We start from the raw sequence: 12,234 nt of genomic DNA on the forward strand, positions 1-12,234 counted from the left end.
TGACACTTTTGCAACACTATGTTGTTGAACATTGCATGTAAGGTTGCAAATATGTAATAGCCTACCTACAATGTATGCGATTCCCCAATTGTATTATTGCTTCATTATATCCATGCTCATTCAGGAAACAGTTGTGATGAATAATCCCTTTATTAAAGTGACTAGTGTTCCATTATTAAAGTGACTAGTGTTCCATTATTAAAGTGACTAGTGTTCCATTAATAAAGTGACTAGTGTTCCATTATTAAAGTGGCTAGTGTTCCATTATTAAAGTGACTAGTGTTCCATTATTAAAGTGACTAGTGTTCCATTATTAAAGTGACTAGTGTTCCATTATTTAAGTGACTAGTGTTCCATTATTAAATTGGCTAGTGTTCCATTATTAAAGTGACTAGTGTTCCATTATTAAAGTGACTAGTGTTCCATTATTAAATTGGCTAGTGTTCCATTATTAAAGTGACTAGTGTTCCATTATTAAAGTGACTAGTGTTCCATTATTAAAGTGACTAGTGTTCCTTTATTAAAGTGACTAGTGTTCCATTATTAAAGTGGCTAGTGTTCCATTATTAAAGTGACTAGTGTTCCATTATTAAAGTGACTAGTGTTCCATTATTAAAGTGACTAGTGTTCCATTATTAAAGTGACTAGTGTTCCATTATTAAAGTGCCTAGTGTTCCATTATTAAAGTCGCTAGTGTTCCATTATTAAAGTGACTAGTGTTCCATTATTAAAGTGACTAGTGTTCCATTATTAAAGTGACTAGTGTTCCATTATTAAAGTGGCCAGTCATTTCAAGTCTATGTATATACTGCCCTATATACATAGACTTGAAGTCACTGGCCACTTTAATAATGTTTACACATTTTTGCTTTACTCATCTCATATGTATATACTATATTCTATTCTACTGTATTTAGTCTATACCACTCCGACATTGCTCATCCTAATATTTATATATTCCCTAATTCCATTCTAGTACTTTTAAGTTGTGTGTATTGTTGTGAACTGTTAGATTATTACTGCATTGTTGGAGCTAGAAACACAAGCATTTCGCTACACCCGCAATAACATCTGCTAAACACATGTATTGTGACAAACAACAATTGATTTGATTTGTATGTTTGTGATGTAGCTTGGTGAAATTAGGTAGAATTTTATTTGAAGCAATGAAAGGGAGGGAAATATGTCCCTGGGGCAGCATGCCATCAAAAACACTTTGTGCGTTCCAAATGACCAGAGCTGGTCAAAAGTAGTACACTATGTAGGGAATAGGCTGCCATATGGCCATGGATCCTGATTAAAAGTAGTACACTATGTAGGGAATAGGGTGTCATTTGGAATTCAGCCGCAGACATAACTGTTAAAACTTGTCTCTTTGGCTGCAATAGATCCTCAACCATAACAGCACTCCACATAGCAGGTAGTTTCTGAATCCTTAAGAATGAGAAAGAAGCATCGCCGCCGCCTCTGTAGACATAACGGTATAGCACATAACTCTGAGCTTGTTCTAATTTAAATGTATTAACTTATTACTAAGTATCCATAATTTACTGCTTAAAATGCACCAACTAGTACAGAAATAAAAAAAAATACCTACACTGTGCAAACAATATCTTGTAATGTTAACTGACTAGTCCGTGACAAAGCTCTTAAAATAAAATGTTTGGAATGGACTCGTGTTTTTATCCTACTGTTTGTACCAAACAAATGTAAATGTGAGAGCAGGGTGCACCAGCCACACCAACAAATAAGCTTGTAAGATTATGTCTGATGTATGTTTTGTGAACAGGTACATATTTCGTTTGACGTGGGACAGGATGATGTAGAGGCGTCCTTAAATCCCTTGTTTTTACATCGTTATAGTCCTTTTGCAGTCATCCATGCATGCGTTTAGGAGGCTAACTAAGGGAGGGCCTATCGCATCCTGGGAGGCAGGGATCCCCAGGCTACAGTAGGGCTGGGCTAGGGGGAACCCACATGCTTCCCCACCGTCACGCATCCACCCGTTCCCCCCTAATGAGCATCCAATCCACCGCAGTTCTCCCCCGATGCACCTCATAGACAAGAGGATTTACCACCACAACACTAAATATGGTTAGACGTGCAACCCGTGCAACTGGTGCACCCTGCACGCAACGCTGCACTTTAACTTTGTAGAGATGTCACATAAAAGTTGTTGAGGATATGAGAAAAGTGTCGGCCTTTGCATATTAACCACGTGAAACGTAGACACCATTTTCATCTCTAGAGTGCTATCAAATGATCAAATGATAACGACTGTAAAGGATCGAGCCCATTTCAAGTCACAGTATTTGTGGGTATGCTGCACGTACACATATTCCTATGGTGTAGCCGTCATGTCATCTTTCTTTTCTTTCCACAAAACAACTGCTGCAGTGTCAACATGCCATAGATATTTATGCAAACATTGAATGTGCATTCCTTTCCAGTGAAGACATGTAAGAGCTACTAAAGCAATCAAATGTATTCATGAAACCTCCTAGGGAATAATAACTGTGCTTAAGTCCCAAAAAATCTGAAGAGAGTCTGATTGCTGACACACCTGCTTTGTGTTCAAATTATAGTCTTCAAATTGCTCAAATGGGGGCTATTTCCCCCTGTATCTGTGGTAGGTAAGAGGATCCATTAAAAATGACTCTGGCTCCACTTCCATATCAAACTGAAAACTGAACCATTTTTCCAGACCTAGGTTCAAATACTATTTGATGTACTTCATTTGTAGAGCACAAAGTTCTGAAAAACGTTTTGTGCTCGATTGAACTTGCAATGGAACTAATAGAGGATTCCCAAGCATACAAATCATGCCCACCAGGCACTCCAGAAAAACTTTGAGGGTAAAGCAAACACTCAAAGTATTTTCAAATATTTCAAATAGTATTTGATCCCAGGTCTGAGTTATGCTCCATGGTTTTATTCACTGTGGAATGCACCAGGTAGATACTGTAGATACTCATGAGATCTTTTCTACTCTTATGTGCTCCATAGCCTCCATTTGTGGTTCCGCTCTACCACATAAGTGCAGAGTCCTCCGTTCTGTTAGGTTTAAGCACTTTTATTGTGTAAGTACTGTGCTCACTTACTTTATGAGGTATTAAAAACATGTTGTAAGTAGAAAAGCACAAAATGTAAGAGGGAAATAAAAATGTAATTTATAGTTCATCTGAAAGGCAAATTTGAATAGATGCCAAATTCTCCCTGGCTTCAACACCAGTCAAATGTAGGTCTGATGTAAATATCACAGGAAGAAAAGAAATACATAACTCCTGCTACTAAACAACAATGGCTCTGAGAACGATTCAAGGATTGCCAACATTTTAACAATCATTTGCACGGCAGTAGGCGGAGACACCCTCATATTATTCTTTCTTTTCAAGACTCCAGTCCAATGTGAATCTGAGGTAGAGGAACATGATCAGCACATGATACGTATCAGGCAAGATTAAGGGATTTCTATAGATCTGGCATCAATTAGAAGTTATTCAAATAAGAGGTCATCCAAATAAAACAGGACCTCTTTGCCTCTTTTAAAGTTTTATTTCCAGGGGAATATCGTCCTAACAGTTGATTTTACTTGTAGATTGTAGATATAATGACAAAGGGCTGCTTATTGTTCTTATCGCTGTCTGTCAGGTTTTCAATGAGTGCATAAATTGATTGTGCAACGTGTAACTAAACAATGGTCATTACGACATGTTATAAAAGTCATACTCTCACTATGGGACCCTTGTTCTCACTGTTTCCCATCTTGTGGTTGGATATGGTGATGGGCAAGCTTAGTGGGCTATACTTCCTTTACCAGTGTGAGAGATGAGGTGTTTGTTTGTAACTTTTTACTACTTACCTAACTCTCTCTGTGTGTGTGTGTGTGTGTGTGTGTGTGTGTGTGTGTGTGTGTGTGTGTGTGTGTGTGTGTGTGTGTGTGTAGCCTATGTCTGTGTGTGTGTGCACCCATTGTGTCAGTGGGCCTAGTGTTTCCGGTGGGTGACGGGTCCGGTCCCCTGTGTGTGGGGCAATTCAAACGGTGCCACACACCCCTTCATGAATCATGGTGTTGGGATGAGAGAGGGGAAACTCAAGCCCTCCCCCAGGGCACTGATTAGCCATTACTCAACACGGTAGGTGTGATGTTTGATTTGACTGCCTCAACTACTGCCTTCACTGACCGAGCCCTTTGCTGCTCAACACGGACAGATTTCACTGCACTTTGGAAAGAAGTGACATACAAATGTATATATTGTTCACGCAGTTCTGCCCTCACAGTGTATTTACGGTGCTAGTCAGTGAAATCATGATAGAATGGACTGTGAACCATTACCCATCTATGTTATTACTTTGAGACATGCCCAGAAAGAATGGTAGAAGAAAACACATGTGTAGTGCTGTCAGCGATTTTAGCAGACATAATGTTGATTTTGGTGCAAAAGAATTACTGCTTGGAACAAAAGGTTACTGCTTTGTATCATCTCACCAAATTTCACAAAGTGCACCACTCCACACCTCAATTGTGATCAATTTCAAATGGAAAATCTCTGATGGAATGTGGTCTGCTGCATCCTGCCAACAGCGCTCACTGGGGTTGGGCCAGATACGAAATGAATGCCATCACAAGAAGACTTTCCACAGCATGAGCAAAAAGAAAAACATGCAAATGTAGAAACTGTTTGGCTTGTTTGAAGATACAAGCCGGTGTTCTCCTGCCAACATCACTTTAATAAGGAGGTTGTTTTCCCCAAAACATTACAGGTAGGGGAGAGTGGGGCAAGTTGAGCCAAAGGGGTTAATTGAGCCAAACATACACAAAATGAATAATTTGACCAAATATTTAGGAAGAGGGTCAGAATTTCATAAAGCCTGTGAAGGAAGAAACCACATGGAAAAAGTGGTTAGCAAGTTAGGTCCAAAAAAACAGATTTTCACCAAGTCAAATGAATGTATTGTGTTAGAGGTATCATCTAAACCAAAGTAGATCGTTTTAAGACTCTTCTATACATCTTCGATATAAAGGTCCTAAACCTAGTATGAAATTGTATCCTTGTAGCTGTGTGTGCTAATATGGTATAAATGTTTGCCTTGGAATTAGTTGAGCCAATGGTCATGGATTAATTTGAGCCAATGGCTGAGCAGATGTAAGTGTTTTCTTTGCAGTTGTAATGCAAGGCATTATCGCTGGGATATGAGGTAACAACAGACCCTGTGTTAAAAGTGTTTAAAAAGTACAAAGTCTGTGTTAAGGTGTAAAGCCTGTGTAAAATGATTCAAAAGATGAAAAAAAAAAGTGATTGTGGTGAATTGTGTTTGGGAAATAAAGATAGGCATGGTTTTAAAATGGTAGTGGTAACATTTCATTCAGTACAGAAATGTGTAGGCGGCTTAACTTAACCCTGTCCCACAGCTCAACTTACCCCATACCCGGGGGAAGTAGTGCCAAAAGACCCCTTCTCTTGGACAAGCTATGTTTTCAAAAACTGTAATGAATTTGGATTATCTTCAGGGATACACCACATCCTGAAATATACGTAGATATCTTTGTTAGAAAGAATGCTATATTTCCCTTGACTGAGTGAATGTAGAGGTGTGAGGATTAAGTGATACAACTTGAACAAACTAAGATTCCATCATGAAATAAAGCTACCAAACACCGCTTGCAGTTGGCATGGTAGACATTCGTTTTTTACTGGATACTTTTTCATTGAACTCTGGATAATACAGCATTCCATTTTGCTGTGACATTGTCCATACAAAATGCATAATAAGCAGCCTGGCCTCAGAGCCAATACGAAATATACTTGATGTATTTCTGAGCATCCCCAAGACATATGATACCTACTAATGGTCTAGTTACTTAAGACAGAAACTAATGTAGGGAGGTTGGTCGGAAAGATGGGTGGGCATAATCCGCAACACTCTAGCAATCCAAAGGCACACTCTAGCGATCCAAAGGTTGAATGTTTGAGTCGTGTCGGAGAAAACTGAACATTTTAGCTAACCCTTCAGTTAACCATTATTCTAAAAGTAAATTCACCTAATGTTTGTTGTTTTAGTTCTCCAAACATTTGTCATTTTAGTTCTCCTAATCTTTGTTCTTAGTTCCCCTAACCGCCAACGTAAATTCTCCCAGTAATTCTCCTTTGTTGTTACAGCGCAACAAGCAACCTGGTATCAGATAAAGATGTGCAATACTATACGTCCTCCAGGATGTATGATAAGTCACATGATTCAATTAATATGCTATTGTACGACCAGGTAAGATGTATGATACTATACGACCAATATTGCATTCATTATGTAACCTAATGTAACGTAACGTCATTTATCATACTAAATGGAATTTCACAGATTTACGTACAGAATTAGAAAAATATCCCTAAGACCACGTTACAATAAGAAGTGCTCAATTTCTGTAGCCTTAATGAGTCTTATGTAGCCTAAATTAGTTTTGTTGCATTGTCTAACCTTCAACATCTACACTCTTTAACCTTAGGTGTAAAGTCTAAACCCCAGGGTCCTCAACTAGAGGTGACAGTATTTGGCCGAGACACTATCTGCCATAACACAGGGTCTTAGGAGTGATTATGTCATTACCCTCAGATTGTGGGAGACAAGATGAAAAGAATGTAAGTGAGGGGGGCACAGGGGGCTAATCCTTGTCGAGGTGTCCTCTTTCAGGACCCTTTCTATGGGGCTTTGTGAGGGGCTTACACGGCACGCTGCCCCAGTTTTTCTGGGCCGCACCGCCCCTATCGGATGTCCCAGACACAGCGGAGTCAGACTGGCCCTGTGAATGACAGCATCAATAGGCTGGGAACAGTACTGCCAAAGCTCTTTAAATATCTGCCCACCTAACTTTCCCAGGAATTACATCATGGCAGTCTGCCTGTGGCCTGTTGCTGGACCATGGGGGGAGATGGAGGGGGGCGGAAGGGGGCTATGGAGACAGAGACACCCTGGGCTCGGGTTGGATAGATGGGAGAGAGAACTGAACAGATATATCCCAGTGGGGTGCAGAAATCCTCAGTCTTCAGCAACCTGGGGGTTGACACAAGGTCATCCTTCAGAGCCTTCTGCTTTTACAGGGCAAACCAAGTCAAATAAACACAGCCAGATCATAATGAGACAGGCTAGGGCTGACTAATGTGTTCTTCTTCTTGAGAATACAGAAACAAATCCTCACTCTATCTATGGCAAATAAAAGTAATAGGCTAACCAACCAACCAACAGGGCAGAGAGACAACCTGGTAGAGCTTGGACTGGGAGGAAGGGCTGGTATTGAGCGGATGGGGCAGTGAGGGTTGTTTGAGAATGCCAACACAATGGGTGGGCTCAAGGCAAAACAAATACCTCTTTGGAAACTCCTGGAAATATGTAATACCAGCAATAAACCAATAAATAAGAATGTGAAAGGTCAAATGCTGTTTTTGGACAGGGAAACATAAATGAAAAGTAGATGTATGAATCAGTGGCAACGGAGCATTTTGTGTTTACCCGAGTACCACATGGTCTATTTTCAACAGAAAACAACTTTTACTACACCTTTTTCATATTGTACTTTTGGTGTAAAAATACAAGTTTCTATCTGTATGCCAATTACTGTCCATATTTTATATTTAAATAAATACTATACTATGGCTACACATTTAGAGAATTTAGACTAAACTGTCACATCTTCTTATCCCTAATTCACGTTGATTCAATCCCTCTTGAGCCCCGATTTGTCAATATACAATCCTTAAATCTGATAGGCTGGGAAATTGGTGTTAGCCCCCCATAGTGAGGACTAATTGGTGCATTGATCATCCCACATTCCACACATTCTTCAGGAAGTCATCCATTTAGGTTTGCACACATTTCAGACACAACTCACTTTCTCAGGCTTGACCCAGTAGGGCAAACCTGTTCTACGCGGTCTATTGCCACTACACCACTACACTCATTCTCTCTATAAAACACTTTGATATGAATTATGCATTCATAAAGCCTGAATCAAGTCCAGATAAATCTGTCAGAGCATGTTACCTGCCATAGCCAGTCATTGCAATCCATAATTTAACAAGTTAATTATCAGCTCAAGTATATATCTCAGAATAGATTCCAAGGTTAAGAGAACGCGATCAGATCATAGCAGGTTGTTTGAATTTAGGTAGCACTACCGCAATGTTATTTTCTATGAGGTTTGTACTTTGATATTCATAAGATAAGGTTATCAAAATCAAAAGTCACAATCCAAAACCGCTAATAAAGTTCATGACATATTCCACATACTAATCATAAACATTCTTCTGATGTTCAGCACTCGTAGGATGAGACCAAATATACACATTTCGGACATTAAGTTTGAAATACACCAGCAGATTGACAGAGCAAAGAGGCTGGTGCTGGTGACTTCAAAACCAAATTTTTTGTCCGTTTCAAATCAAACATTACCTTGGTGCTCCCGCCGACCTCTTCGCTGTTGGAGAGGGTAGTGTTGTATGCCTCTGTGTGCTGTGGGGGGGTCTCCTGTGTCCTCTTCCTCTCCTTCTTGGCATCCACCCCTTCCAGCAGGACAAACTGGGTCCAGAACACCACAGCCAGCACGGCCAGCGGCCCACACCACATCTTCAACAAACACAAAATCAACCCAAAGATCCCTGAAACTTCGATCAACTGACCCAGTGGTCTGTCCAAACTGTCCAACGATTGGGAATAATAATGTTGTTGCCCGGTTACAAAAATGCAAGGACCCCAACCAAGATGATTGGACCTCAAACTGGAGGACTACAACAACACTGACTCCTGGTTTGGCTGCCTGCTGCTGCTCTCTTCCTGATGATCTTAGAGCCAGACAGCAGTGTGTTGCTGGAGCTGGAGCACAGCTAACTCTAGCCAGAAAGCCAGGCGGCTTACTCAACTATGAAATGTGGTCCCGGGGAATGACAGATCGGCACAGATCTGACAGCAAATAAACCCATTAGTGAGATTTTTCACGCTTTCTGCTCTGTGGGGGGGAGGAGGGGGATGCAGGGGGCAAAGGAGAGAGAGGCAGAGAGGAGGGGTGTTTGAAGCTGGGGGAGGGAGGGAACCCTTGGGTAGAAGTGGATGGTAGAGTTCTTTATCACCCTCTTTCTTGCTCTTTCTCTCACACTGAGCAATGGATCTTCCTCATAGCATTTCGATAGTTGGGTAAAGTGAAAGTCCCATAATAGTTGGGATTTTCTTCAGAGAATACCGCTTGGCATTCAATCCCTCAGTCCTCCTCACACGTGCTTCCTTCAGGAGTAGACAGAGAATGAAAAAAGTCCAAGGGGAGTTGGAGATGGTCCAATTTTCTTAGCCTTTGAGAGTTTCCTTCTTCTTTTCTCCTTAAAGGGTATAAAATTGGTCCCCCGCAGCAGCAGATCCAGAGAGAAAACCTCAAAGTGGTGTTAAAAACACTTTGAGGGTTATTAGCCACACAGTCTCTGCTGTCCAGGACACCCAGCTGTACATAACTCACTACTGCTCATTCATCAACCCAGTCCGTCTGCTCTGGGGTGACAAAAACATGTGCAATTTCACCTCAGAGAGCCCTGTTTGTCTGCCTGTGTGTGTCAGTGTGTGTGGTAGGTCCCTGTTGCTTGCTTGCCTCGTTACACACTCTCACTCTCTCTCTCCTTCTCTGTTGCTCTCTGTGACTGAGCTTACAGGAGTGCTCACAGTGGAGTTTTATCGTCACTCTCCCTCCCTCTCTCTCTCTTTCTTCCTTCCCCTAGCTGCCTCTATTTTTCTCATCAGTGAATTGGCAACCCCGCTGGCTTGTTCAGTCTCTGTTTTATCTCATAGATGAAATGCTTGACTCCTTTTTGGACAACTGAGGAGGTTCTTTGGCAGACAAACTACAGTGTGTGTGTGGTGTGTGTGTGTGTAGCTCTGTGTTTGGATCCAAATCATATTTAGGAATTTATATACGTACCTTGTGTAATCTGTTGTTTGACAAATTGCCAAATCTGACTGTCCCATGTTGGTGGGGGGGGGGGGCACATAGGCTACATGTACTTGTTCTCGTGATTTTAATAGGTGTTGAAATAGGATCTGCTTTTACAAGGAGTCGCCTCATTCAATAGTCGCCTCATACAATAGCCTGTCGGGAATGTTCTGGAATGTATTGTTCCTCACTTACTTTTGATTGTTACATAAACAAACACAGTATAAAAAGAGTAAGACATGGTTTATAGTAAATCTCTTGATGCTGATCCCTTTGTCAAAAAATGTATGTGGAGACCAGTTCAAATAAGGAATGATTCTCTTGAGAGCGATGTTAAATGTTTACAAAAGAAATGTATAATTTTATGCCAAGAGCAGAAATGTTTTAATTTCAAACAAATTCATCTCATGCATGGGATCCACACATACCTGCATTAAAGCTAGAATCCTTAATTGAAATAATAACAAATCGGACACCCTACCTCAGTTTTGGTAAAAAGCTGATGGATGGGCCTGGAGAAATTGAACCACTCGCAAATTCGTAAGCAGGGGCATGGACTGACCATCTATGATCTCAAAATGATTGTTCTAACCATGTTTTGGGGCTATAGGCCTACAGTGTTTGTTTACATTTACATTGTTTACAAATATTGGAGTAAAATAAGCTTAAATGTTGGGTTCTGTTGTGGTACGGCAATTGAACTAAGCTCATGAGGCATTTATAAGTTACGTTCTTCAAGAATCAATGGGTATACAGTGAGCTCCAAACGTATTGGGACAGAGACACATTTTTTACTGCTTTGGCTCTGTACTCCAGGACTTTGGATTTGAAATGATACAATGATACTATGAGGTTAAAGTGCAGACTGCTTTAATTTGAGGGTAATTTCATCCATATCGAGGGAACCGTTTAGAAATTAAAGCCATTTTTGTACATAGTGTGTGTGTGTGTGTGTGTCCCCCCTCCCCCATTTTAGGGGACCAAAAGTATTGTGACAAATTCACTTATATGTGTATTTAAGTAGTAAAAAGTTAACTATTTGGTCCTATATTGATAGCACGCAATGACCACATCAAGCTTGTGACTACATTGGTGTGGCAGGGTAGCCTAGTGGTTAGAGCATTGGACTAGTAACTGAAAGGTTGCAAGTTCAAATCCCCAAGCTGACTAAAAGTACTGTAATTTCTAAAACAGTTCACCTGATATGAATGAAATTCAAGCTGACAGTCTGCGCTTTAACCTCATATTTATTGTATAATTTCAAATCCAAAGTGCTGGAGTACAGAGGCAAAACAACAACAACAAATTGTGTCACTGTCCCAATACTTTTGAAACTGACTGTATATCATTAAAGGTAATGATGTTGCCACGAGCAGCACAGCAAATATTGAGATGAGCGAGATGTGAGACGTTGCTCTCACATAGTCCCACACAGTATCTGAGCATGTGCATGGGTTAGCTTCATGCTGTTCACAGCTTGGTATTGTTTTGTATTGTTAGGTATTACTGCACTGTTGGACCTAGGGACATAAGCATTTCGCAATAACATCTGCAAAATGTGTGTACCCTACCAATACATTTCCAAAAATAACATTTCTCAGAATTTCTTATCAACCACTGAGACCCTAGTGGTCAAAGTCTGCCTAAATAAAACCTGCATAGCCTAGTTACAGTTACACATACTGTACTTTTGAGGTGATGATCTGGATGGAGCCTCATCACTTATGTTTTGTGTAGAAATATAACTTTTGTGCACAGTGCCACCCAGAGGTGAAGTTTAAAAAAAGTGCACCAAACAATCGTAGCTCTAAAATCAGTATTGTTGTCCTACTAACTTGAGCATTACAGAGTCATAGTAATCAAGCATTATTTACATGTGAAAATGTAATTGGGTGCATTACATTTTATTAGTGACCAACTTGCACATCCACAATGTGGCTTTAAATGTGACAATTACCAACTCCCCCGCTAGTGGTCAGTCTACTGTAGATTGGTGGTTTTCAAATGCCATCTTTGTAGACTGGGTAACGCTCGTTTTGCCTCGACCGGTTCCCCTGATGCATGGAGAATTCTTTGTAGAATGGTCGTGAGTAAAACTCAATACCCCAGGGCACCAAGCGATTCAAAAACGAACGCCCCCAATTTCATCAGGAAGGACGAAATCACAACCTGAGTGACAACAGAGAGAAATAGGAAGAGAGGCCAACTAGGCAGAACATTTGTCTCTCTCCAGCAGATAGCGTTTGTTCGTTGTTCCGCCGCCAAGCAAGGAG

The 12,234-nt window shown here is 40.6% G+C and overlaps 1 protein-coding gene across 3 annotated transcripts in view; it reads right to left on the reverse strand.

The window, feature by feature from the left end:
- LOC110492069 (adipolin) overlaps positions 1–12,234 on the reverse strand; it is a 29,749-nt gene that overhangs the window by 17,037 nt on the left and 478 nt on the right. The window contains exon 1 of one of the 3 annotated variants that reach the window (XM_036946973.1): positions 8,443–9,834. The exons of 1 other annotated variant lie outside the window; for it this stretch is intronic. In XM_036946973.1, the coding sequence (XP_036802868.1) occupies positions 8,443–8,616 (174 nt within the window). In that variant the 5' untranslated portion in view covers positions 8,617–9,834. Of the gene's footprint in view, positions 1–8,442; positions 9,835–12,234 lie in introns of those variants that run through there. One more of the 3 variants, XM_021566061.2, reaches the window with a different exon arrangement.

The sequence above is a fragment of the Oncorhynchus mykiss genome, chromosome 16, assembly GCF_013265735.2.
Source record: "Oncorhynchus mykiss isolate Arlee chromosome 16, USDA_OmykA_1.1, whole genome shotgun sequence".
In the NCBI taxonomy this organism is placed as follows: domain Eukaryota; kingdom Metazoa; phylum Chordata; class Actinopteri; order Salmoniformes; family Salmonidae; genus Oncorhynchus; species Oncorhynchus mykiss.